General features: G+C 51.3%; 1 protein-coding gene across 1 annotated transcript in view; it reads right to left on the bottom strand.

The window, feature by feature from the left end:
* Positions 1-26,825, bottom strand: part of PDE6B (phosphodiesterase 6B) — a 34,632-nt gene extending 7,807 nt beyond the window's left edge. The window contains exons 1-12 of the mRNA XM_032395557.1: positions 25,158-26,825; positions 20,985-21,137; positions 20,578-20,667; positions 5,050-5,190; positions 4,884-4,958; positions 3,687-3,751; positions 2,792-2,858; positions 2,562-2,609; positions 1,670-1,819; positions 1,270-1,413; positions 722-787; positions 182-328 (exon numbers count right to left, since the gene is read on the bottom strand). Coding sequence (XP_032251448.1) covers positions 182-328; positions 722-787; positions 1,270-1,413; positions 1,670-1,819; positions 2,562-2,609; positions 2,792-2,858; positions 3,687-3,751; positions 4,884-4,958; positions 5,050-5,190; positions 20,578-20,667; positions 20,985-21,137; positions 25,158-25,625 — 1,614 coding nt within the window. The 5' untranslated portion in view covers positions 25,626-26,825. The remainder of the gene's footprint in view (positions 1-181; positions 329-721; positions 788-1,269; positions 1,414-1,669; positions 1,820-2,561; positions 2,610-2,791; positions 2,859-3,686; positions 3,752-4,883; positions 4,959-5,049; positions 5,191-20,577; positions 20,668-20,984; positions 21,138-25,157) is intronic.
* Between the last annotated feature and the right edge of the window lie 15 nt (positions 26,826-26,840).

Here is a 26,840-nt window from a genome sequence, read left to right as displayed (position 1 = left end):
CTTCACCACGGCCCCCCACCTCCCAGTGGATCTGGGACCCTTCACCATGGCTCCCCACCCTCTAGCGGATCTGGGACCCTTCACCGCAGCCCCCCACCCCCTAGTGGATCTGGGACCCTTCACCACGGCCCCCCACCTCTCAGTGGATCTGGGACCCTTCACCACGGCCCCCCACCCCCACCTCCTGAGGGATCTGGAACTTTCGGACCACGCCCAGCTCGTAGTACATCTGGATGCCGCATTTGACCAGCTCCAGCTCTGTGCACTCCAGATCGGAGAAGTGGAACTCATAGATGTCGAACTTGTTGGGCCCCGGCAACACTTCTTTCTGTGGGAGGGATTGTGGGGCTGAGGGAGGCAGGCTTCTCTCTTCCCTTCCCAGGATCCCTTGTCCAGCCTCAGATGTCCCAGGAGTGTGTTGACATCAGCCCTTCCAGTGGCTCTGGCCTGAGGCTGGCCACTCACATGCCCTGCGGCTCAGCCCCCACCCACGGCCCCACCACGAGGGCAGAGCTATTGTCAGGGAGACAGGTGCAAAGACACGCACGTAAAGAGATCACACACACACACACACACACACACACGGACCCAGGCATAGGGATACGCAGACGGCAGCAAACATCAGGGGATGACATGCTCAGGTCTCCTAGGAATGAGGAAGTCTCCCCCGACCCTCAGGCCCCTCCAGTCTCCACCTGAGGGGTGGGAGTCAGATTCTGACCAAGATTGTCCGCAGCTCATCCTCCTCACAGTCAGCAGGCTCCTTCCCCAGGCGTTCCCTTGTCGGCTACGAGAGAAAACAGATGTGTTGAGACAGAGTGAATGTTAGCTACACCCCTCATGAGTGCGGGACAGGGTGACGGCTTTACCCACAGCCCTCGTGAGTGCGGGACAGGGTGACATCTAGCACAAGACAGCAGTTACCTCTGCTGGAAGTCCCAGCTGGAACTTCTAGCTTCAGAGAGAAGTGATAGTGGCTACCATTTCCTGTGTGTCCCTCCCTGCCTCTCTGACACTGTTCTAAGCTGTCCACAGGGACAACTGGTGGAGTCCCCACACGGCCTGACCCGGAGGGCTCTGATCACTCCCTGCTCACAGATGACCCTGCTCGAGGCTGAGGACACAGGGGAGGGACTGCCCCTGGCCGTGCAGAGCATGTGGAACTCCAGGATTGGCTCGGCTCTCCGACCACAGGATATGCCCTGACTGCGGGGTCACCCTGCCTCCCCACTGGGCAGGAAGGGGACCAGGGCATGACAGGAGTGGTACCAGGATCTGCTGGATTTCGTCCTTGTCACATCTCACGTGGTACAGAACCATGTCCTGGGCGATGTCCTTGCGGTTCTCCAGCTTGTTCATCTTGTCGTAGGTGTCCGTGTTCAGCACCGACCAGCCCAGGAACTGAGTGAGGGACTGCAGACAGACCAGTAGCGTCACCACCCCGACGGGACCTGCTGTGCACCAGGCCCTGTGTCCTGGCATGTGGAGGGCTGCTCCAGGGCACGGAGTGCTTTTAAGGGGTCTCCAGGAATGGCCCCTCACAGCTCCCCCTTGCCCCTATGCTGGGTCGAGTGCTAAAGCAGATGATAGGAAGGGACTCCACATAGCTGTGTCCCATGCCATCACACAGATGTCTCCTCCAAGAGCCGCACCTACGACAGGTGTTTACCTCCATGAGGACTTCATCCTGCTCATCAAAAGGCTTCCCGTCTTTCCTGTTGTAGAATGTTGCAACCCCCACAATCTCTTCCTTTTTGTTGACGATGGGCATGGAGAGGACATTCTTGATGATCCACCCCGAGTCGTCCAGAGGCCCTTCCTGCAGGGAGAGGCGTCCAGAGATGCCCACTACTCTGGGTCTGGCCCTGGCCCAGGCTTGCCACCCAGCAAGCACCAATCTCATTTCTCCCGCCCTCCAACTGTGGTGACTGGGTCACTCTTCCTGTCTGCTCACTCCCTGCATGCGTGAGAGCTCTCTGTCCATGGGTTTGTGTCGTGACTTCTCCCGCTAGCCGAAGCTGAGCCTATATGCCCACCAGGGTGGCTTTATGGTGTGAGTTCTGCAGTCACACAGGATTCCTCTCTTAGAAGGCTCCCACGCTCGATTGAATCTTTGCCTCCATGCTCTTAATGTTCTTAATGATTGTTGAATTATTGTATTCCATTCTGCTGGGCCCCACAGATCATGCAGCTGTTCCTGTTTCACATTCCACTGACACCCGGCCAGTAAAATGTGGACAGTGGCCAGTTCCTGGAAGAGCTGCAGAGACCGGGGCAGTTCCATTGGCCCCCTGGACTCTCAGCCTCCTCCAGAAAAGAGCCTGCTTTGGTCACACGTCCCCAGAGGAGGAGCAAGGAGCAGACCTGAAAGCTCCCTGTGGCCTGGCCCTGCCCCACCAGCCACAGACCTGTGCCCGGCAAGTGCGTGTTTGCTGCTGTTAGCCCCTGAGATTTTGAGGTTGTTTCTCAAGGAGCGAAAATGAATTCAGTCCGTCATTTCTGAACCAGAACATCTTCTTCCCTAAGTACAACACACTTTCTGTTAATGAATGGATAGATACCTGAAATTTGAACATTTCATCGGCGGGGGCATTCATAATGTTACAGATCTGAAAGAGGATCAGGAAAAATTCACCTGAAGCAGCCCAATGTACGATATGATTCTAAAAAAGACTACCCAGCCCGATGAGCTCTAAGTAGGTGAAGCAGGGCAGCGGGGAGCTGGCAGAGGTGCACAGACCGGCAGGAAGGGCTGGGGCGCCAGGCGAGGGCAGGGCCTCAGCAGACTCACAAAGCCACTTTCTGCCACGTAGGTTGGAAGGCCACTGGCCAGGGCCCAGTGATCCGCTGGGGGTGTGCTGGGGGAGAGAACACAGAGTCAGATGGTGGATGGGTTGTTCGATGTACGTGTGTAGATTTTGGCTCGGTGTGTGTGTTAATGTTTATTCCCTTTTCTGAGCTCTGGGTGGGGCGGGAAGGCTAGCAGGTAGTGGACTCAGGGAGAGTAGGAGGAGGCCAGGGGTGAGGTTTGGGGGTGTCTGTGCTGTTTTATCCTTCCTCTGCCTATGCTGAGGCCCCTCACCCTGTAGGAGCCCCCTTCCCCACTGGGGGCCCCACTCTTCAATCCAGCCCCTGGAGCTCAGTGTCAGTCACCTGTCCTGCAGGCCTAGCACCTGGATCCCAGTCCTTGGTGGAACCTGCAGGGTGGGGTCCTGACAGGCTTATAGTGTCTGGGGACACATGGCCATTCAGCTATAGAGTGAGGAATGGCCAACACCTGTCCCCAGTTTCTCTAGTTTGGAGCCCTGCCCTTCCCTCAGCCCAGCTGTGCTTACACTGGGGTGGACATCCCCTCCCACCTGCCCTGTGGGGTGTGCCTTCTGGGAGCTCCACCTGCCTGGGTGGCTGAGTGAGCTAAGATGAGACCCTGAGGGACTCAAAGGTCAGTTACTCTCGACAGGGCTCCTGGATAGCTCACCTGGGCCTCTGGAAGTCCACTCTGGACATCCATGGTGCCTCCCTCCCCATCCCATTCTGCCTCGTCCTACAGCATAGGGAGCACCACCGTGTGAGGGGCCATTCCAGAGGCTGCTGATCCCTTGTGATAAATCCCCAGTGCCAGCCCAGCACGGGTCTAAGGGTGCTCTGCCCTCAGGTGATGCTTGTCCTAAAACCCTGGCACTTACGGGATGACCTTGATGTCTTCCTTGCCATGGAGGATATAGTCGATGACTTTGTAGAAGACGATTTCCTGCGAAATGGACCATAGCAGTCGTGAGGGGCTCCCTGGGCCAGCTCCCCAGTGGGAACCCCCCTGAGGGTGAGAGGAGTTCCCAGGTGTCCCACCCAGACATGCATGTGCACACAGAGCATACACCACACCCATGTAGTTACACACAACCTCACATGCACACATGGACGTGCCCACAGAGCATACACCACACCCACGTAGTTACACACAACCTCACATGCACACATGGACGTGCACACAGAGCATACACCACACCCACGTAGTTACACACAACCTCACATGCACACATGGACGTGCACACAGAGCATACACCACACTCACATAGTTACACACAACCACGCATGCACTTTATGTACACACATGCAGACCATCACTGACACTCGTGGGACACACATTACACATTTGGTTTACACTTGTCCTCATTCTGTCTGTGTCCCACTCAAGCCCACACACAAACTGGGCCCCATACTCCTTCACATGTATGCACACCCAGGCCAGTACACACACACACACACACACACAACTGTGACAAGTCACGGTCACAGCCAAGCCATGAGCAGGGACTTGGCACACAACCCTGTGAAAAGGCCCAGTTATCACCCCCTTGTGACCGGTGGGGAGACTGAAGCATGGCTGGGCTGGGTCGTGTGTACCAGACTGGAGGTAGTACGTGGCAGAGGTACCTGCCATGCTCCCCTGTACTTGTCACACTGCCTTGCTCACACACATGCACACAGGTGTGCACTCACACTGCACATGCACGTCTACACGGTCCCACATGGGACATGCTACAGTGATTTAAGGGTGGGGCAGCAGAAGGACAGATGCTGGTCATTCCCACTGGGCTGATGACCCTCATCGGGAGATCTGCACCTGCCCCCACCTGGCCCCAGAGCATGGGCTGGAGTCAGGGGAGGCAGCAGACAAGCACTCAGAGCCTGCCCTCCAGAGCAGTCAGGTAGCCAGCCAGCCCACGACCATCTGTCCCCACTGCCCCACACCCTTCCCATAGCCCTCCCTCTCCCACCCTCGGTCAGGCTGGGACAGGCCCCTTCACACCCTGGAGTTGGAGTTGGAGCCAGGGAAACAGAGGTGTGCGGGCTGGGCCTGTCCCCCCTCCACCATGACTCACGCGGCCATCGGGTGTGCGTGGGCCTGAGTACTGCTGGGCTTCTCCCATTAGCACAGGCCACACGTCAAAGAATTCCTGAGCAGAGAAGAGAAGGGACAGAGTCAGTGAGTCAGCACAGGAGCAGGACAAGGCTGGCCAGGAGGCCTGTGGAGCACTGAGACCTCACCTTCTCCTTGGTCATGTCCAGGAGGCCCACCGAGTACCGGTCACAGTTCAGATAGGCCCGCACAGTGTAGAAGGCCTTGTGGAACTGCCTCTCGATGTCTGTCAGTTCCTCAAACACCTTGTTGGCTGACCACAGCAGCACCTGGGGTGGGGACACCTGTGAGCCTATGGCCACCTCTCCCCCCCACACACCTGGGTGACCACAGCAGCACCTGGGTGGGGGGGACACCTGTGAGCCTATGGCCACCTCTCCCCCCCACACACCTGGGTGACCACAGCAGCACCTGGGGGGGGACACCTGTGAGCCTATGGTCAGCCCTCCCCCCACACACACCTGGGTGACCACAGCAGCACCTGGGGGGCACACCTGTGAACCTGTGGCCATACCCCCTCCACACCTATGTGACACCCAGCACACATGTGCACATGCATCTGACCCCAGAGCTCCAGAGGGACGCTGGTTGATGGTGCCCCTCCCAACAGCATCTCCACAGAGTGCCATCACCCGGGGTTTCATCCAAGCACATGATTACCTGCTCCTTGACCCAGGGGCCCTGAAACCTATTGGAGGGTAAAGCCTCCAAGCTTTGGCCACATCATTGCTACTTACTATCTGGTGCTGGCCTCAAGCTGGGTTATTGAGTGAAAGTGAATGCATTAAAATTTAAAGGCAAAACTCTGACCAACCTGCCTTACCTAATCAGCCTTGAGAAGCTGGGTTTTGAGAGCATGGATTCAGTGCGTTTTGGATGCCACAAAATGAGTTGAGAGTGATAGTTCAATGACATGCTCCATGAAGCCCTGGCCAGGCCCTCCCCAGGACATCAACCCACAACTGAACCCCAAGCTGCTGTCCAGGATCACTGGCCAGGCTCAGATGAACTCCATGAGGCTCTCCCCTCACTTGCCTGGGTCGAGTTTCTTGGTTTCCTTAGCCACTGCCCAAAGACAGGTGCCTCTAGGCTGCCCCACTCACCACCTCACGTGTCTTCTGGCCTGTAATAAGTGTTGCCTGGGGCCAAGCCTTCCCTGCCACCATGATTCTTCCTTGCACGGCTTCCCTCCTGCTAGTCCTTCTCAGGCCCTCTGCAGCTCCCTACCTTTTGCTCTGGAGACCCCACTTGCTCTGAAGTGCTCTCACCAGGAGGCAGCTTAACCCTAATGCTCTCCATTAGTGCACAAGGCTCATGGAGACCTCTTCCCACCCACCACTCTCCATTGGTGGAGGAGGCTTTCCTGGTGGCCTGGCCCTGCCCCCTCTCTGCCCATCGTTCACCAAGGAACTCCCATGTGCCCTTAGCACTCACTCTGACTGACCACAGGGCCTTTGTATAAGCTCTGTCCTCTGTATTCATAGCACTCATTCCAGGGCTTCCTCATCTTTGAGTCTCAGCCTAAAGTCATCTTTGGAAGGCCTGTCCTGAGCACCTGCCAAACCTGATCATTACAACACCTTTTCATTCTGACCTCATGGAGGCACAATCTCATTGTCTCCCCACTCCAACCCATGAGGCCAGAAGGTGCAGATTTTCCATGGCTAGCACAGTACCTCACACCTGAGCACTTTGCACCTGTGTGTTGATTGCATGGAAGGCTGTGAGGTTCGAAGTTCTAAGGCAGACTGTCTGAATTCCAGGTCCTGGAGCCAGATGCTACCTGGACGTCGGCACAGGCACAGCAGGGGAGGGCAGGACTCTGTGTCACTCATGCACTGCACTGTGTCTCCTTCACCTTTGAGCTGCTGGCTTAGCACCCCAGGCCTCCATGGCTAATGGCTTGGATACAGAACTCTTCACCCTTTTCCTCCACACCTAGCGAGTAAGGGTGCTAATCTGCTTCTCCTCAGCTCTGTGACCTGAGGAAGGTCGGCTAACTTCCAGACCTCAGTCTCCCCACCTGTAAAATGGGGATAATGATGTTTTCCCCTCAGGATGCTGGGAGGAAGAATGGTGGAACAGGAGTCAGGCTCTCAGAAGAGTGCCTAGTTTTTAGGAGTCCCATGTGTGAGCGTGAGCATGTGTATGAGTGTGCATGTGAGTTAATCATCTGTGTGTCTAACCCACAGATACTCCCTGAGGGCCCTCTGTGTACAAAGCCCTGGTTAGGACCAGAACACACACCAGAGAGGTAAGAATGGGGGGAGGCCAGGGCTCAGAGATGTCTAGGACAGCTGGAGATCTCGTGGTCCTGCTGGAGTGTGGGGAGGGGGTGTGTGTCTGGGCAGCACATCTAATTTTTGAGCTACCTGAATACTTTGGTGCCCAAAGCCTGTTCCCCAGGAGGGAGACAATGGGGAGGAGAAGGCCGTGTACCTCACAGCACAGTGCCTAAGGGAGACTCTCCCTGACTCCCCACCTCGTCCCATCCCTCCATCCTGGCAGAGCGCCTCCTGTCATACCCTGCCCCTCCCCTGCTCCCATCAGACCAGGAACTAGTCATCACGTGCTGGTCTGTGCTCTGAAGCAGGTTCTCATATGGCTGAGGAAATAGGGGCTCAGGCACCTCACCAAGGGCCTCTGCCCTTCCTCTCTCTTCCCGTTTCTTTTTTAGCTTTCTGAGTTGAGTCTGGCGCACAGAAAGCAAGTGAGGTAGGACGCAGCTGGATGAAATTTCATGTCAGCACGCACCTGTGTGGTCAGACTTCCGAGCACCCGGGCAGCACAGCACCCTCCCCGTCCCCGCCAGGCTCTTCTGAGCTCCAGCCCTGGAGTGTTCTGGAACTTCATCTAGGTGTCTTCATGCACTGCCTGTCTTGTGTCTGGGCTGGTTCTTCCTGAATCTCCAGTGGTTTGGGCCTCCTGGACACCCTCTCAACCACTGCCTAGATCCCAACCTGGGAGCTTCTGAGCCTGCTCCTGCTCATCCCATTCCCAGGACAGCCTCTCTCTGCCCCGGCCTCCAGACCAAGGAGGGCCTGGACCCTGGCTGACACCCTCCATGTTGCCTGCTAGAGATTAGCAGGCCAGAACCCTCAGGGAGCCGCCATAAGGGCCAGTGGATGGGCCTCAGACTTTCTTTCTTTCTTTTTTTTTTAAAAGATTTTATTTATTTATTTGACAGAAAGCAAGACAGAACAAGCAGGGGGAGAAGCAGAGGGAGAGGGAGAAGCAGACTTCCCGCTGAACAGGGAGCCCGATGTGGGGTTTGATCCCAGGACCCCAGGACCACGACCTGACCTGAAGGCAGATACTTAACCATCTGAGCCACCCAGGCACCCCCCCCTTTTTTTTTTAAAGCAGACTCCACACCCAGTGTGGAGCCCAATGAGGGGCTTGAACTCACGACCCTGAGATTAAGACCTGAGCCGAAATCAAGAGTGTGCCACCCAGGCACTCCAGGCCTCAGACTGACTTTCTTTCTTTCTTTCTTTCTTTCTTTCTTTTTTAAAGATTTTATTTATTTATTTATTTGAGAGAGAATGAGAGAGAGAGCACATGAGAGGGGGGAGGGTCAGAGGGAGAAGCAGACCCCCCCACTGAGCAGGGAGCCCGATGCGGGACTCGATCCTGGGACTCCAGGATCATGACCTGAGCCGGAGGCAGTCGCTTAACCAACTGAGCCACCCAGGCGCCCAAGCCTCAGACTTTCAAGACAAGTTAGAAACTCAGATTCTTAAGTGAAATCTCGTCTTTAAAATATAGGAAACTTGTTGAGTCAGACTAGGGCCTTGTGTGGCTCACCAAAGGCCTCTGCCTTTCCCCTGTCCCCTCTTTCAGGGTGCAACTCACACCTCATCTTTTGGACCTTGACCCCTCCCTGGGGAGTGGTCACCCCTCTTGTCCTTAAGCCTGTCCTCAACACACAGCACCCAGTGCCACCACTTGTTATGTGAACCAAACCCTAGGTGATTGAATGACCGGAGCCATGGTCACCTGGGTGCTGAGGTGTTGCCCTTCATGGATTCATGCTCCAAAATGGGAAACCTGGCAGCAACGGTGAGGGGCCCCCTGCTGACTTTGGAAATGAGGGGCATCCAGCTGCATTTGGGGACAGACAACACAGCTTGTAAAGCCTGTGGAAGGAGAAGGCTGGCCTTTCGAGGCCCAGCCCGACACTCACACTCCAGGAGGGGGGTGTCAGGATGCCTGGAGGGTGGAGGGCAGACAGGAACGGTGACCCAGTGAACTCCGGTCGGCCTTGGCTCTCAGGGCTCTTACTGAGTGGTAAGCTCCTGAGAGCTGGTTGTTCAATCATCAGGAATTTTGAGGGCCAGTTATTAAACCCAGCCATTATTAAAGTTAAATGATGTGAACTTAACAATTAAGAAAATTATGTTAAGACAAAGGTATAAGTACGCAACCTCATTGTTTCCTTGTTATTTCACTATAGTTCACTATTATCCATGCTCCTGAGGTTACTTATGGTGGGAAGATGATCTGCTCTATGGCACATCTTTTCCCAACTGTGTCCAGCGATATCACGGTGGGGGCTTCACTGCCCAGGGCGGAGAGGCATGCCAGCCGCCCCCCCACCCCGTTGCTTCCAGACTCACATATCCTGACTTCTGAGCATTTCCACTTGTTCACATAACAAGAATATGAGGCCAGCAGTTGAGCACGTGTGCTGTCTATATGGCCTTCTGAAACTGTCCTGTCCTGGGAGGGGCAGTGCGTGTCCTCTGGTCTTCACAGTGAGCCAGCAGGCCATGGGCACATGGGCAGCCTAGGAGGTCGGAGAGGCCAGAACCCTCACCAATGGGGCCCTTCATCTAGCTTTTGGTGCAATCTGGACGATTGACCAGTGGGAATCATTCAGCTAAAACTGATCAGTGTGAAGCAGTAGATCAGGGAGAAATTCCAACATCCCTGGCCGAACCTAATGTTTACCTTGTCGCTTCTGTTACCTCTCGCCAAAGTGGCTTAGCTGCTTTCAGGAAGGGATTAGCAGAAGCCCCTGAGTGGAGTCTGCAAGAAGGGTGCTCAGTAGTTCTTGACTGGAGGATGGAGGGCAGGTCTGAGGGGCCATAGCCCTGCTGAGGGGTTGTTAGGACCCTGGAGAGCCGCTAAGGTTTAAGGAAGGCAGGGACAAGTTCTGCATGAGAACCGCTTTAATTCCCAGGTACCTGCCCTCCCGCAACATGAGGAGGAGAGAAAGAAAGGAGCAGGCACCAGGCTCAACTGCAAACTGTGTGGGTGCCAGTCTTTAATCACTGGCCGAAGTTTGGTCTCTTTGGAGAGAAAGGTAGATCTTTCTACCTTTCTCTCCAAAAAGGGCTGTGAGGTAGAGCCCTGTGCTTTGTGCAAATTAAAATTAGCATTCTTTAAAATGTCGTTCATAGTATGAGGTATCAGAAACTGCTTTCTACTAGGACTAGGTGATGTCTGAGTAGGAAATCAAAGCACACGACTGAGGCATGGATGTCTATCGTTGGAAGTCCATGTTAGAACTCTGTCTTAAAGTACATGTGTGCATGTGTGCGGTCTGAGGAGCTGGAAACCATGCATTTCCAGGTAGTCCATATTCCCTAAGCATTGGCAATTCATTTGGTGGAATGACACTTATTGTCTGGTTTAGATCTGGGATAACTGGACAACAGAACAGACAAAAATCCCTGAGTCTTAGAATTCCCCTCTAAGTGGGGGCAGGGGGGATCTAGAACATGAGCAGAATGAACAGTCCTACGGCTTGTTACAAGGAGATGTAGGGAATACAGAGGAAATACAGGAGGCAGGGTTGGATAGGGAATGCGGGGCTCAAGTGGGGGTACTCAGGGCAGGGGACATCTCTCTGCAGAGGAGCCAAAAGGTGTGTGGAAACAGTGTTCCTGGCAGAGGGACCTGCAGGTGTAAAGGCCCCTATGGGGGACAATGGCTGGGATGGAGCAAGGGGTGGGGAGAGCCAGAAGGAGGGGGAGAGGACCGCAGGTGTCCCTGAGGCCACCCAGTGACATGACTTAAGTTTTCAAAGTATGGCTCTGACTGCTGAGTGGGAGTGGGCTGACAAGATGCAGAAGGAGAAGGATCCTGAGATGTGTCCCTGACTGTGGCAGACAGGGCCCTGATTTGTGTTTATAAAGGGGAGCAGTCAACCGGGGATAGTTGGAGAGGGAAGTGGGGGCTCAACACATGACAGGCAGAGGATTAAAAACTTGGCTTCCCCTGAGATGTAACTTTCTTGGAGCGAACTGCACCCCCTTCCCCCCACTTGTGGGCAATACCCAGTGGGGGAAAGTGTGTGTGGTGGGACAGGGTCAAGAAAATGTTCCCAGACTTGCCTCTCCAAGGCCCACACCTGGGATGTATGGGGTTGGATTTGAATCCTGGCCTAAGGTCATTGTTTTGGAGATGCTGCTGATAAGAATTGGCAAAATGTCCTCACAGCAATTAAGTTAAGGGGCCTGACTGAGAGGAAGCAGCATTATCCATTCCTGGGAGAACAGGAGGCTACAGAGCAAGGGCAGAATGAGAGCAACTCAGGACTTCAGCCCCAAGGGAGGTGGGCTAGACCCTGCCAGGGCAGAGGGATACACAGAGAGGGTGTTTGGAGAAAAATGGCTGGAAACCCCCTGAACTTGATGAAATACATGGATATTAACATCCAAGAAGCTCAATAAACTCCAAGTAAGATGAACTAAAAACACCCACACCAAGACACATTATAATCAAACTGTCGAAAGCCAAGACAAAGAGAACCTTGAAAACAGCGAGAAAGGTGACTTGTCGCATACAAGGGATCCTCACTAAGGCTGTCTGCAGATTTCTCATCAGGAATTTTGTTTGGAGGTTTGAAGACAATGGGTTGACATAATCAAGTTCTAAAATTTAAAAAAAAAAAAAAAAAAAAGGCTGTCAACCAAGAATCCTGTATCTGGCAAGCTGTCCTTCAAAATTGAGAGAGAAATTAAGACATTCCCAGGTAAACAGAAGCTGAGGGCATTTGTCACCACTAGACCTACCCTGCAAGAAATGTTAAAGGGAAGTCCTGCAGTTGAAATGATGGACACAAGAAAGGGACTCAAAGATGTATGAAGAAATAAAGATTTCAATAAAGGTAAATACATGGGCAATTATAAAAGTTAGCATTATTGTAACAACAAAAGCTAGAAAACATTGCTGAAATAAATTAAAGAAGACATAAATAAATAGAAAGACACGTCTTAGTCATGAATTGGAAGACTTAATATTTTTACAATATCAGATCACCCAAAGTGACCGAAAGATTCAATTTAATCTCTATCAAAATCTAAATGATGTTTTTGCAGAAATAAAAAAAAAATCCTAAAATGCATATGGAATCTCAAGGGCCCTGAATAGCCAATCTTGGAAAAGCAGAACAAAGAGGAGGACTCATACTTCCTAAGTCAAGACGGGCTACAAAGCTACCTTAATCAAAACAGTGTGATGCTGGCATAAAGACAGACATATAGATCAACGGAACAGAACAGAGAGTCCAAAAATAAACCCACACACAAATGGTCAAATGATTATCAACAAGGTTGCCAAGATCATTCAGTGGGGGAAAAGATAGTTTTTGAACAAATGGTGTTGGGAAAACTGGATATCCCCATGCAAAAGAATTAAGGTGGATCCTTACCTCACATCATTCGCAAAAATTAACTAAAAATGAGTGAAGGGCCTAAATATAAGACCTATAACTAGAAAACTCTTAAAACAAAACATAGGACAAAGCTTCTTGACACTGGGTTGGCAGTGATTTCTTGAATAGGGCAGCAAAGGCAGTCAACAAAAGAAAAAATAAACAAATTGGACTTCCTGAAAATTAAAAACTTCTGTGAATCAAAGGTAAAAGGGTAACCCACAGAATGGGAGAAAATATTTGTAAATCATATATCTCATAAGAGGTGAATATGCAGAATATGTAAAGAATCCCTAAAACTCAACAACAAAAAGCCAAATAACCAGATTAAAAAATGGGCAAAGGACTTAAACAGACATTCCAAAGAAGATACACAGATGGCCAATACTCACATGAAAGGATGACCAATATTACTAATCTTAGGGCAATGCAAACCAGAACCACAATAAAGAACCACCTCATACCCATTAGTATGGGTACTATAAAAACACACAGAAAATATCAAGTGTTGGAGAGGATGTGGAGAAATTGGAACCCTGCGTACTGTTGGTGAAAATGGAAAATGGTGCAGCCACTGTGGAGAACAGTATGAAATTTCCTCAAAACTTAAAAATAGAACTACCCTATGACCCAGCAATTCCACTTCTGGGTATGTACTCAAAAGAACCAAAAGCAGGGTCTCAAAGAGATGTTTGTGCACTCATATTCATAACAGTGTTATTCACAATAGTTAAAATATGGAAGCAACCTAAGTGTCCATTGATAGATAAAAGGATAGCAAAATGTGGTCTATCCAGATAATGGAATATTATTCAGTCTTAAAAAGAAAGAAATTTGGACACCAGCTACAAAATGGATGAACCTCAAGGACTTTATAGTAAATGAAACAAACCAGTCACAAAAAGAAAAATACCGTATGATCCCATTTATATAAGGTACTTAGAGTAGTCAGAATCACAGAGGCAGAAAGTAGAACGATGGGTGCCAGGGGCTGGGGGCTGGGGACGGGGGAGTTGGTATTTAATGAGGTTAGAGTTTCAGTTTGGGACTATGTGAAGAGTTCTGGAGATGGATGGTAGTGATGGTTACACATTATGAATGTACTTAATACCATTGAACTGTAGACTTAAAAATGGTTAAGATAGTAAATTCTATGTTATGTGTCTTTTACCACAATAAAAATAACTGGGAAGAAAGTAAAGAGAGGGAGAAATATATACCATGCTAACACCAATCAAAAGGAAGCCACAGTGGCTGCGTCACTGTCACTTGTAGACAAAGCAGACTTCAGAAGAAGGAAAATGATCAGGGGTAAAAAGGGGCACTACATAATGATACCGGGGGTCATTTCTCCAAGGAGATAACTTCCTTAATGTGTATGGACCTAAGTACAGAGCATCAAATTACATGAAGCAAAAACTGATAAAACTTGAGGGAGCAATAGATAAACTCACTAGTTGGTTAACTTCAGTACTCTTCTTTCAGTAATTAATAGAAACCGCAGGCAGAAAATCAGTAAGAAGAGTTGAACTAAACAGTACTGGAGATAATGGACATCAACAGACCACCCCATCCAACAACAGCAGAATATACGTTCTTTCAAGATCACGTGGAGCACTCACCAAAATAGACCATATTCTGGTCTGTAAAACACATCTTAACAAATACAGAATAAAAATCATAAGGAATGTATTATCATACCACAGCAGAATTAAACTAGGGATCAGAAATTAAATAGAAAGTAGCTAAAAATTCCAAAATATATGAGACAGAACTCTTCGAAATAATACATGGGTCAAAGAAGAAGTCTCCAAAGAAATTTATAAAGAGTTTGAACTAAATGAAAACAAAAATACAGCTTATTAAAATTTGTGGGATGCAGTGAAAGTGGTGCTTAGAGGGATGTTTACAACATTAAATGGACATAATAGAGGAGAAGCAAGATCCAAAATCAATAATCTAATTTTAGGAAACTAGAAAAGGAAAATCAATGTAAGCCTAAAGCAAGCAGAAGGAAAAAAAAACATTAAGAACAACACTAAGCCCCAAAATGTAACAACTTAGATAAAATGAAGTTTTCAATGCCTTGAAAGACACAAACTATCAACACTCATATAAGGTGAAATAGAATAATCTGAACAGAACTATATGTATTAAAGATATTGGAATAATAATTAATAATCTTCAAAAAAGAAAGCACCAGGGGCGCCTGAGTGGCTCATTCGGTTAAGCGTCTGCCTTCAGCTCAGCTCATGATCCCAGGGCCCTGGGATCGAGCCCCGCATTGGGCTCTCTGCTCAGCAGAGAGCCTGCTTCTCCCTCTGCCTGCCACTCTGCCTATCTGTGCTCTCTCTCTATCTCTCTGTCAAATAAATAAATAAAATCTTAAAAAAAAAAAAAAGAAAGCACCAGTCCTTGATGAATTCATTGATGAATTTTCTACCAAACATAGGGAAGAAATTTGCTCAATTCACTACAATCTCTTTAAAAAAAAATAGAAGCAGAGGGAACACTTCTTAACCCATTCTATGAGGCCAACATTACCTAATACCAAAACCAGATAAAGACATCACAAGAGGGGCACCTGGGTGGCTCAGATGGTTAAGCATCTGCCTTCCGCTTGGGTCATGATCTCCAAGTCCTGGGATCAAGCCCCACATCAGGCTCCCAGCTAAATGGGGAGTCTGCTTCTCCCTCTCCCTCTGCCTCTCCCCCCGTTTGTGCTCCCTCCCTCTCTTGCTCTCTCTCTTTTAAATGAATAAATAAAATATTTTAAAAAAGACATCACAAGAAAGAAAAACTATAGACCAAATTCTCTTATGAACATAGATGCAAAAATTCTTAATAAAATATTAGCAAACCAATCCAATGAAGTATAAAAATAAGTATATTCTATGAGTAAGTGGGATTTATCCCAGGTATACAAGGCTGGCTCAATATCTGAAAATCAATTAATATAATCTACCACATTAACAGGCTAAAGAAGAAAAAATAATACCTTCATATCAATTGATGGAAAAAAGTATTTGACAAAAATCCAACACTCATTCAGAATAAAAACTCTATGCCAAATAGAAAGAAGCTTCCTTAGCTAGATGAAAATTCTACAAAACCCTTTAGCAAGCATCAAACTTAATGGTGAGAAACTAGATGTTTCCCTCTTAATATTGGGAATATGGCAAGGATACCCCCTCTCACCACTCATATTCAACGTTGTACTGGAAGTCCTAGCAAGTGCAATGATAAAAAAAAGAAATACTATGTATATAGATTGGGAAGGAAGGAATAAAACTGTCTTAGTTTGCAGATGACATGATTGTCTATGTGAAAATACCAAGGAATCAATTTAAAAAACCTTCCTGGAACTAATAAGTGATTGTTTTAAGGTCACAGGATATAAGGTTAATATACAAAAGTCAGTCACTTTTCTTTATATCAGCAATACATAACTGGAACTTGAAATTAAGAACACAAAATCACTTATATTAGCATAAAAATGAAATACTTAGGTACAAATTAACAAACGCAGTCCCAATTAAAATACCAGCAAGCTATTTTGTGGATATGGACAAACTGATTTAAAGTTTATATGGAGGGGCGCCTGGGTGGCTCAGTCGTTAAGCATCTGCCTTCGGCTCAGGTCATGATCCCAGGGGCCTGGGATCGAGCCCCGTGTCGGGCTCCCTGCTCCGCAGGGAACCTGCTCCTCCTCTGCCTCTGCCTCTCTCTCTGTCCCTCTGTCTCTCATGAATAAATAAATAAAATCTTAAAAAAAAAATAAAAAAATAAAGTTTATATGGAAAGGCCCCTCCCCCCCACCCATGCAACAGCCAGCGTAATACTGTAGACAATAAAGTTGGAGAATTGACATTTCTGATTTCAAGACTATAAAGCTATAATGATCAAGACTCTATGGTATTAGTGAAAAAATAGATGCATAGAGCAATAAAACAGAATAGAGAACCCAGAAATAGACCCACACAACTGCAGTTTGATGAAGGAACAAAGGCAATTCAATGGAGAAAGGATAGTTTTGCACAATTTGATATCTACATGCAAACAAGTGTATCTAGATCCAGACCCTACAGCTTTCATAAATATTAACTCATAGACCTAACTATAAAACTCTTAGAAGATGACAGAAGAAAATATGGTGACCCTGAGTTTGGTGATGAGGTTTTTAAAAAAAAGTTGTTATTTTAATTCCAGTTAGTGAACACACAGTGCTATATTAGTTTCAGGTGTACAATACAGTGATTCAACACTTCCAAACAACACCTAAACTCATCAAGACAAGCGCCCTCCTTAGTTCCCATCACCTATTTCACCTACCCCCCACCTCCCCGCTGGGAACTGTCAGTTTTTTCTCTATAGTTAAGAGTCTGTTTCCTGGTTTTTCCCCTTTGCTTGTTTGTTTTCTTTCTTAAATTCCACATATGAGTGAGATCATATGGTATTTGTATTTCTCTGACTGATTTTGTTTAGCATTATACTCTCTAGCTCCATCCATGTTGTTGCAAGTGGCAAGATTTCATTCTTTTTTATGGCTGAATAATATTCTGTGACTTTATCCAGTCATCCATCTATTGATGGACATAGTAATGAGCTTTAAGATATAACACCTAACTACACTTCATGAAAGAAAAATTAATAAGTTGGACTTTATTAAAATTTAAAACTTCTGGGGCGCCTGGGTGGCTCATTCAGTTAAGCGTCTGCCTTCGGCTCAGGTCATGATCCTAGGGTCCTGGGATCGAGTCCCGCATCAGGCTCCCTGCTCAGTTGGGAGCCTGCTTCTCCTTCTCCCATTCCCCCTGCTTGTGTTCCCTCTCTGGCTCTCTCTCTCTCTGTCAAATAAATAAATAAAATCTTCAAAAAAATAAAATAAAATTTAAAACTTCTGTTTTTCCAAATACACTGTTAAGAGAATGAGGAAACGAGCTATACCCTTGGAAAGAATATTTGCAAAACACACATCTGATAAAGGACTTGTATCCAAAATTTACAAAAACTTAAAACAATAAGAAAACAGAAAACTAATTTAAAAATGGACAAAGATCTGAACAGACGCCTCACCAAAGAATAAGATATACGGATGGCAGATAAGTATATGAAAAGATGCTCAATAGTATTTGTCATTAGGGAATTGTAAATTAAAACAAAAATGAGATACATCTATTAGAATGAATAAAATCCAAGTCACTGACAATACCAAAAACTGATGAAGATGCAGAGCCATAGGAATTCTCATTCATTGTTGATGGGAATGCAAAATGACACAGTTGCTTTTTGGCAGTTTCTCAGAAAGTTAAACACGATTATACCATATTATCCAGCAGTTGCACTCCTTGGTATATACTCAACTGAATTGAAAACTTATACATATACACAAACCTGCACACAAATGTTTCTAGCAATTTTATTCATAAGTGCCCCAAACTGGAAGCAATCAAGATGTCCTCTCATAGGTGAATGTGGTCCATCCAATGGAATATTATTCAGCACTAAAAAGAAACGAGCTATCAAGCCATTAAAAGGAATGGAGGCATCTTAAATGCATTTTACTAAGGGAAAGAAGCCAATCTGAAAAAGCTACACACTGCATGGTTCTAACTCTATGACATTCTGGAAAAGGCAAAACTGTGGAGACAGCAAAAAGATCAGTGGTTGCCAGCCGTTCGGTGGAGGTGGGGAGGGAGGGATGAACACCTGGAGCACAGGGGATTTTTAGGGCAGGGAAATTATTCTGTAGGATACGGTAGTTACCTGTCGTGATACATTTGTTGGGCTTATGGAAATTTATAGCACAAATGATGAACCTTAATGTGTGCCAATAAAACAGTCATTTAGCAGGTTGGGGGATTCCACGAAAGAATGCAGACTCTGACAAGAGAATCAAACTGTAACACTTGAAACCACCTCACTGAAGGAGGCGGAGAAAAGGTGCTGATTGAAGTATTTTGGGAAATGAGCAGAGTCTGTAAGACTAAAGACAAAAGAAGCTGCCCGTGAACACTGTCTTCCCATGGGGAACGGGTTAACAATTCTGTTCTTGCTGTGCACATACACTGGAATTGAACAGTTAAGTAAATGAGTGGTGGATGATGGGAGCCAGGTATCTATCTCACTGTTGGAGTGGAAACTTGCATCTCAGCAAGCGGGGGAAGCCAGAACGATCCATGTGGAGACACCAGTGGGAACTCAAGTTTAGCTGCACACGGGTTCGTGTACACGTAGATGTGCAGATGTTCTGTGCACATGCTAGCAGGTGCACATGCATTCCCTTGCTCCGACACCCCAGTAGCCAAGAGCACACCCAGTGCCCAGGTCGCTGCTTCTGGGACCGTTCCCCAATTAAAGCAGCGGAGATCCTTGAGGGACTGCTGATTCCAGGGCCACACAGGAAATACACAAATGAGTCTGGAGCGTCTGGTTGTGCCAGAAAGCAAGGAATGTGCAACCCGCCCCCCCCCTTGCCGGAAACCAGCAAACCTACCCATCCGCCAACCCAACACACAGAAAACACCCAGAGTGATAAGTTGATGGGTTATGTCAGACGGCGGGGGAGCCCACTGAGGGGCTCCCAGTGGCCATAGTCAGAAGAGACTGAATGACAGAATCAATCAAGTTGACCAAGGTTATAACCTAAACACCCATGACTCCAGATGGATGTAAACAAATGATAATATAAATTGATAAAGGGTGAAAGGAAACATATCTCCAGTGGAGAACCCTCTTCCTGCAGTGTGGGGCTCACAGTGACTTCCCCCCAAACAGGACAGTGCACCTGGAGGCCTTTCTAGAAGCCAGTCTCATGTGTCAGGCCGGCCTCACAGACCTTCACTGCTCCCCAGTTGGCCCTGAGCCCTGTCTGACCAACCCCCACTGTGCCATCACTTCATCCAAGGCCTCAGGCCATGTTCTTCCCTCTGCCCAGGGTACCCTCCTGTCCTCCCCCAGGGGTCCTCCCACTGCCCTGCCGCACAGCCATGGCCTGTGGGCGGTATCTCTCTCAGAGGTTTTTTTTCCCTCCCCAGTCAGTGGGGCTGGCCTATGGTCAAGAGATAACCTCAGGGAATCCCAGACTCCCTGCTCAGGCTGCTCCTTCTACAGCCCATGGGTCAGGAGGGGGCACCAAAATAGCCTTTCTAGATGCTGAGCTGAGCAGAGGAACCTCTCATCATTTGAAGCAAGTTTACAGCAGGTGACTAGGATGCACACAGCATTTGCAGACGGAACAGAAAGCAGGGAGGGCGGGGAGTGACCATGTCACTCTCCACATCTTCTAAGGCTTAGCCCAAAGGCCACATCTTATACAGCCCCAGGCCCAGAGGGACTTTTTGTCCTCTCCCAGGGCCCACTCTCTGTCTTCTAGTCCTCCAGTGGGCTGGAGACTGAGGCAGGAGGACACAGAGGGGACCTACCTCATGTGCCCGTCAGCTCTGTACCATTCCCGAAACACAAGGCCCCACCCTACTCCCGTCAGGCCCACACCCTCCTCGCTGAGGGGGGAGGTGAGGGGGGGAAGCAGATTCCAGCCCTGGAGGCAATGGTTATCCTGTGCGGCTAGGGGCCGAACACACCAGGGGACTCAGCCACCCAGTGGCAGAACCTCTGTCCCCATTGTCCATTCATCATTCACCCCAGCTCCTCCCGAAGAGAGTTTGATGAAGCTTCGAAGGCGGAGGGGTGCATGTGGCATTTGCAGGTGCTCACACCCACCTGGGCTGGGGGTGAGTCAGGGTGGGCAGACGGGATGAGAGACCCAACCTCTCATGGGGTCCCAGCCGCACGATGGCTTCCTGATGCTGCCCCCCTGCCCCTGCAGCGGGCGCCCTCACAACACCACAGCCACAAAAGCACAGGGACCCCAGCAGCTGCTGGCCCTGCACCTGCCCAGGCTGAGCTTTGTCTTCGTCCAGAGAGACCAGCACAGGGGCCTGGACACACTCGGACGTCCTGGAGGGCAGGGAGGCTGGGGCGGGACAGGTACCTGGCCGCGGCGGGTCTCACAGTTGTGAAGGTAGCTCAGGTGGTAGATCTTCAGGTTTAATGTGCCAAAATTCAGGTACTTCAAGAAAACCTGAAATAGGAATTACAGCAACAGTAGTTAGAAACTCCGGTTTTCAGAAGGTGCTCAGGTGTGCAAGGGTGGAGAGGCACGCAGCCGCCTGGAGCGGGGCCCACACCCGGCACCGACGTCAGCGCACACGGGCCTGTTTGTGTGCAGACACACACAGGTGTGCAAGAGACACAGAGATGAGCTCATGGAACCAAGCACAAGAGAGGGACACACAGGCCTCAAGGGAGCACGCACCACCCGCCAGCACAGGACAGACCGGGGACAGAGCTGGCCCACGTACAGAGGCGTGCACGCCCAGAAGGCCCCCCAACACTCACGTCTTCGTCTTCACTTGTGAAACATGGGCCGTTGAGCTTGTTCACGGCCATGATGACAGCCACGACATCTTTGCCGTTCATGATGGGTGTGGCCAGAATGTTCTTTGTCACGTAGTCGGTCAGCTCATCAGCAAAGGAGCTGAAGTGGGGGCACTGGGCAGCAAGAGGAGAGAAAAGAGAGGCCGTCAGTCCGTAGACCTGGAGCCCTGGCTCCCCCCGACCCAGTGGGGGCAGGGCTAAGCTCCACGGAAGCCACCGCCCAGGCCAGTGCTGAGCCCCAGGTGGCCCTGCCCCAGGCATCAGGAGCCCAGGAAGCATAAGAGCACATGGCCCATGGCCTGTCCTTGTGGCTCCAGCCTCTATCCCCCCACTCAGAGCCACTAACCCCAGCCCTCGATCACAGACTTTGCTGAGCCCTCACAAGGCCTGGGCTGTGGCAGGCCTGGGCCCTCCCACACCTGCTGTCATCTGGCCAAGCCAGCTTCTTGGGTACCTCTGGAGTCGCCCATCTGCCTGTCCATAAGTCCCTCCTAGCTCAGGCTGCCCTCTCCTGCCTTCACCTGCCCTCGGGCCAGCCCCGACATGTTCCTCCCCAAAAGTCTGTCGGCTGAAAAAAGGGTGAGTGTGAGTCAGGGTGGAGGGTCCTCTGCAGGTCTCCTGGGGCCATGCTCCAGCCAGCGTCTGCTCCATGGGGCCCGTTGCCCATATGATAAGGCATTAATCCACTTGTGGCCCCGAGGGCAGGTCCTGCTAGTCTTAGAGTTGCTCCCTGGGGCCTCTCCTTGGCTGGGGGCTGGTTGAGGGGCCCTTAAGTTCTGTTTCTACAGGGAACAGGTCAGCTGGGCTTTGTCTTGGCCCAGAAATGGAGTGTTACCAGGACGAGGCCCCTCCAAGTGGCTAAGATTCTGCCGTTCAGGGTGGATGTGACTCCAGGTCCAGCCTCCTACTTCCTGGGTGCTGATATTTATTTACATGAGGCCAAGGGGACAGCTCAGAGTTGGACTGCCTAGGTTGGGGCCTGGACCTGCCACTGTGTGACCTCCAGGAAGATCGGGATGGCCCTGTGCCCCTCTCCTCACTGGTCACCTTGGGTTGAGTGAGGAAATCCCTGTAAATTCTCCCTACATTTTGTTATTATTATTTGTTGTTAAAGGAGCTCTTTTGGGTTTACTCAAGGACTGTCAGTCTTGTGGCAGACAGAGACGTGACTGACCCCACATGACTTCCCGTGCCCTCTCTGTGCCTCGGCCTCCTTGCAGCCCAAGGATGCCGCGGCCGCTGTCCAGCCTCCCTTGCATGGGCAGCTGGGCCACAGTTCAGGCCAGTGGGAGGTCGGAGGAAGCCTGCTGGGGACAAGAACAGTCCATGTTCTCGTGAAGAGGTGCATGTGTCTGGTGCCAACCTGTCCCCTGCCTCTCCTGCCTGACTATGGGATGCGGCTGTCACCTGCTGCCACAGGGCACCTGGCGTCAAAGGGAAATCAACACGGGATCCCTGGAGGCTGCAGGAGCGCAATCTCACCCCGGGGCTGAGCACAGGCATGAGCTCAGGGCTGTTTGCACGTCTCCACGTTCCATGTCTGTGCTCTCTGGTCACCTTCCCAGCGCCTGCTGCTCTGGGGTCCTGCCGTCCTGGCCACACAGCCCATCTCCTGGCACGCCCTCGGCTCTGCCCCAGACTTTCCTTACTGCCCTTCAGCTGCACTCCCCTGCTCCCACCTGGGGTCCTGCACAGTGCCCCCTGCTCCCAGTGCCCCACGCCAGAGCAGACACCCCTGCTTGCTCCCGCCACACTGGGGCCTTCACCCCGTGGCCCGTGGCTCTAGCCTCTCGGTGTGTCTCCCACACGCTAGGTGCAAGCTGAAGGGAGCCTCAGGAAGGTCAAGAGCAGGTTCTGGCCAGGAGCTGTGCTCTCTGAATAGAGTCACCCAAGGGCTGGGGTCACCTGCATCCCACACCCTTATAGCTTGGGCCTGTTCGGACGCCCGGCCTGCATCTTCTACTCCACCGTCTCCATATCAAGGCTCCCTACCCGGCTTCTCTACTGAATCAGACCCTGCAGTCCCAGAGCCTCGCTCGGGGCCCCAGCCACCTTGAGGGCAGCGGGTGATGCTCAGGTTCCCGGAAGCTCTGTAACCACAGTGTAAGAGTAGGAGCAACCCCAGGCCCATTGCATCCTAAGCCTCATTCCCAAACATCCACGCTCTCGTGCTCCCCATTCCAGGGGTTGGAACCCACCCACCACCCCATGGAATTGCTAATGCCAATTCAGCCTCCTTTGACCCTACAACAGCTGGCTGCCACAACTGGGGTCTGGACGCCTTGGCAACATGCAGGACGCTCATGATGGGCTGTTTCTGGGCCCACAGCTCTCTGGAGCGGGGTCAGACACCACCACAGAGCCAGGACCTAGGTCTGGTCCTGCTCAGTCGCTCGGTGGCCATGGCTGAGCCGTGTCCCCTCCACAGCCTTCCAGCGCCTTCTGCCTAGCTGCCTTGCCATGAGCCCTCGGGGGTCTTAAGAGCTGCAAAGTGGTGGTGGGGTGATGTTGCAGCCCCGTGGTGTCTTCCTCCTTGCTGCCCGCAAGGGGTCCCTGTCCCCCAGGCACACACCGCTCTCCCAAAACAGCCCCCCACGCTTTTCTCATAGAGTGAGGAAGGTGCTGGAGTCTCAGATGGAGCAAGGCTCTCTGCCTCAGTCTCCCCTCTGAAGACAACATGACACTTGCAATGCTTAGGTCTTCGTGATGCACTTAATGGAAACTTGTTTTTTGGCTGATTTTGACTCTGCTCTCAGTTCCACTGCATCTGAGATCAACAAGACTCAGCACAGCCCTGAGGCTTGAGGCCAACATGTGCCCTTTGCCCACTGGGGAGAAATCAGAGTGGGTTGTCCTGATGGAGGTAGAAGGGTTTTGAGAAGCCAAGGCCTCAGGGAGGGGAAGGGCACAGGGCCTAGAACAGCCATGCCACCTGGACCAGACCCTCACACAACACAGGCTTGGGTCGGGGGGAGCTGGAGGACAGAGCCCTGGAGGCTGAGAGGTCCAGCCCAGACTCTGAGAATGGAGGGGACTAGATACAGGGAGAGAAGGGGGCAGCGAGAACCCCTCAGTGCATATCCCTGCACCTGTCCCTGCCACCGGATCCCCTTCTGTTCCGGGTAGTTCAGGCTCCTGATATTCTGATGCATGGGGTGACCTATTTCTTAAAATGGAGTGAAGATGAAGCTAATCCCAGAGATTACTATATTCAGGTCGCTGGACCCAGGGTTGTTTAGAGCAGATAAATGTAAGAGGATTGCAACCACTTCCTTCCCCCGCCCCAGAGTGGGCCTGGGGGGATGTGCACGTGTCTCTTTGTCTCCAGGGACTAGGGTCCAGTGGCTGTTTCAGGAGAAGCCCATCCCAGTGGCAGTCCCCTCTGGATTCCTTCACAGAAAGTGGAAGAGGCTGATCCAGGTCCTGCTTCCCCATCTCAGAGGTGGGCAAGGGAGAGGAGGGGAGAAGCCGGTGGCTCTTGTTCTCCCCCAGCAACCTCTTCCTGCTCCTTCTTCTTGGAGCCCCTCCTCCCCATGCTCACCTTGGGGGCCTCTGTCCCCCCCCCACACACACCGTATCCAATGGGCACCTCCATCCCCCAGCCCCACCCACCCTGGTCTGCACCCCAGGATTCCTGAACTCCTAGTGCACTAGCGCCACAGCCATCCCCTGGCCGAATCTCAGCTCCATGCACTGCTGTCTATCCTCGCTGCCCAGCCTGGACCAGCCCTGGTCTCCCTGTTGCTTCTCCCAAATCCACAAGCTTGCCTGTGCCAGGAAGCAGCATGGTCTCCTATGGGGTTCTGAGTTTTGGGCTCTGGGGCCCACTGGCCCTTCCTTTCTGAGCCTTTGCACCAGCCCCTACTCTGACCCCTTCCTCCCCAGTCCTTCATCCAGGGACCTGTGGGTCAAGGGGGCAGCAGGGTCTGCTCAGACCACCCTCCCAGCTGTCTCAAGGCTGGCTTCCTTCCTTCCCGCAATCTCTGGCCCAGCCCACCCCACTTGCCCCCCTGCCCCAGGCTGCCTTCCTGAGAGCAGAGGTCCCCCCCGGATCCCGCAGGCTGACCCATTCTATGGTCTATGGGACCTGTAGGGACTCCTGACCGACCCTGCCTGTTGTGGCCCAGAGCCCACCTCTGTCACGTCTGTGATGTTCACCATCTTCTTGGTCTGAGCCACATGGCCCACAACCCCAATGTCCAGCGGGAAGACGATCTCAGAGTCGGGGGGCACCAGGCAGTCCTCCAAGACACTGCCGGGCTGCACACTGAAGAGGCGCGTGGCTAGCTCAGCCACACCGTTGCGCTGGCGGTACATGAAGAGGCTGCAGCGGTCGGCGTGCAGAATGGTGCAGAGGCGTCGCAGGATCTTGAAGATCACCCGCTCCATGTTCACGTTCTCCTGCATGTCCTGCACCAGCTCGAACAAGGCTGCACTCTCCTCCACCTGGCACAGCTCGCGGAAGCTGGTGCAGGCTGCTGGCTGGCCATCCTCGCAGGCGCCAGCCACATTCTCGGGGCTCAGCTTCTTCCCAAAGTACTCGTCCGAGAAGCCGGGGTTCTGGTCGAGGAACTGCTGCACCTGTTCCTCACTGAGGCTCATGGTGTCCCACTGCCTGTCCGGGAGAGGCGGCTGGTTCCCAAGCACACACAGACTCCAGCAAACACTGTCATCAGCAAAGCCTTTCTTAGTGACGATTACTGAGTCCTGGGAGGGCACAAGCTGACTCACCCATGCCTGCCCGCCTTGGCTTAGATCTTGGACTTTCCACCCCCTGCCCCTGGGAAAATCAGACCCCCTGGGATGGGGGCAGCTGGGTCACAGCTCGGGGGTTTCTGCCTGTGGCGGGGGTCCTGGGCAGCCAGTGGAGCAGGCCCTTACACCTAATCCCCCAGGGCGGGTAATACAAACACTGCGACCCTTTCTGCCTGGGGGATTGCAGCCCCACATCTCCTGGCACTCAGACCTGGGCTCCGGTGCGCTGGGGAGGTGGGGCACTGCCTCGTGGAGATGCCGCCCAGCCCTAAGCAGGGAGGGGGACCCCAGTACAGTGCCGAGGTCAGCAAGTGCAGCTCCATGGCTCCACCTTCATGGAGGGAAGCGACAAGAGGGGAGGAAGGTGGCCCAGCATTCATTGTGGAGGTGGGACCACAAGATGGGGGTTTGCAGAGACTTTCCCTTCTCTTTGATGGTGAGGAGGTGGCCTCGCAGGGGAGGGGTTTGCACGCGACAATAGGGCACCTGAGTGCACAACAGAGCTTCTTTGTTAAGAGCTAGCACCCTTAGTTAGAGGTTGTCTTAGTGAATCACCAACACACATCTTTTTCCTTGGCCCAATCCCTACGTATTAGGCACTTTTATTCATACTGCTAGACCCTCTCCTCACACAGAATCCACAACCACACTGTGGGCACTGCCATGTTGTATAGACAAGATTGTTCCTGAGCATATGTGCTTCAAGCAGGCTGGCTTCCTAGACAGCAGCTGGGCGCCTCTCTCCTTATCCACCTGCCCAGGTGTTACACAGACGCTAGCTTCTCTATGAGCCATGGTGTGACAAAAAGTTTGGATTAAAAGTGGAAGACGTGCCCATGTCTGTCTGACTCTCCAGCTGCTGGAGTGCCCTTCACTTCTCTCAAGAGACTGTGTGCACATGTGTGTGCATGCACGATCGTGTGTGTACACGCTGCACATGCATATACATGTGTGCATGCATGTGCAGTGCATGTGGGCTGAGTGTACAAGTGCATGTGTGTGCGTGCACAATCGTGTGTGTACATGCTGCATATGCATATACATATGTGCATGCATGTGCAC

This window comes from Phoca vitulina, unplaced genomic scaffold (genome assembly GCF_004348235.1).
Source record: "Phoca vitulina isolate PV1807 unplaced genomic scaffold, GSC_HSeal_1.0 scaffold85, whole genome shotgun sequence".
NCBI lineage: Eukaryota > Metazoa > Chordata > Mammalia > Carnivora > Phocidae > Phoca > Phoca vitulina.
Note: the sequence above shows the minus strand (reverse complement) of the source record. Positions and strands in the feature narration are given on the sequence as shown.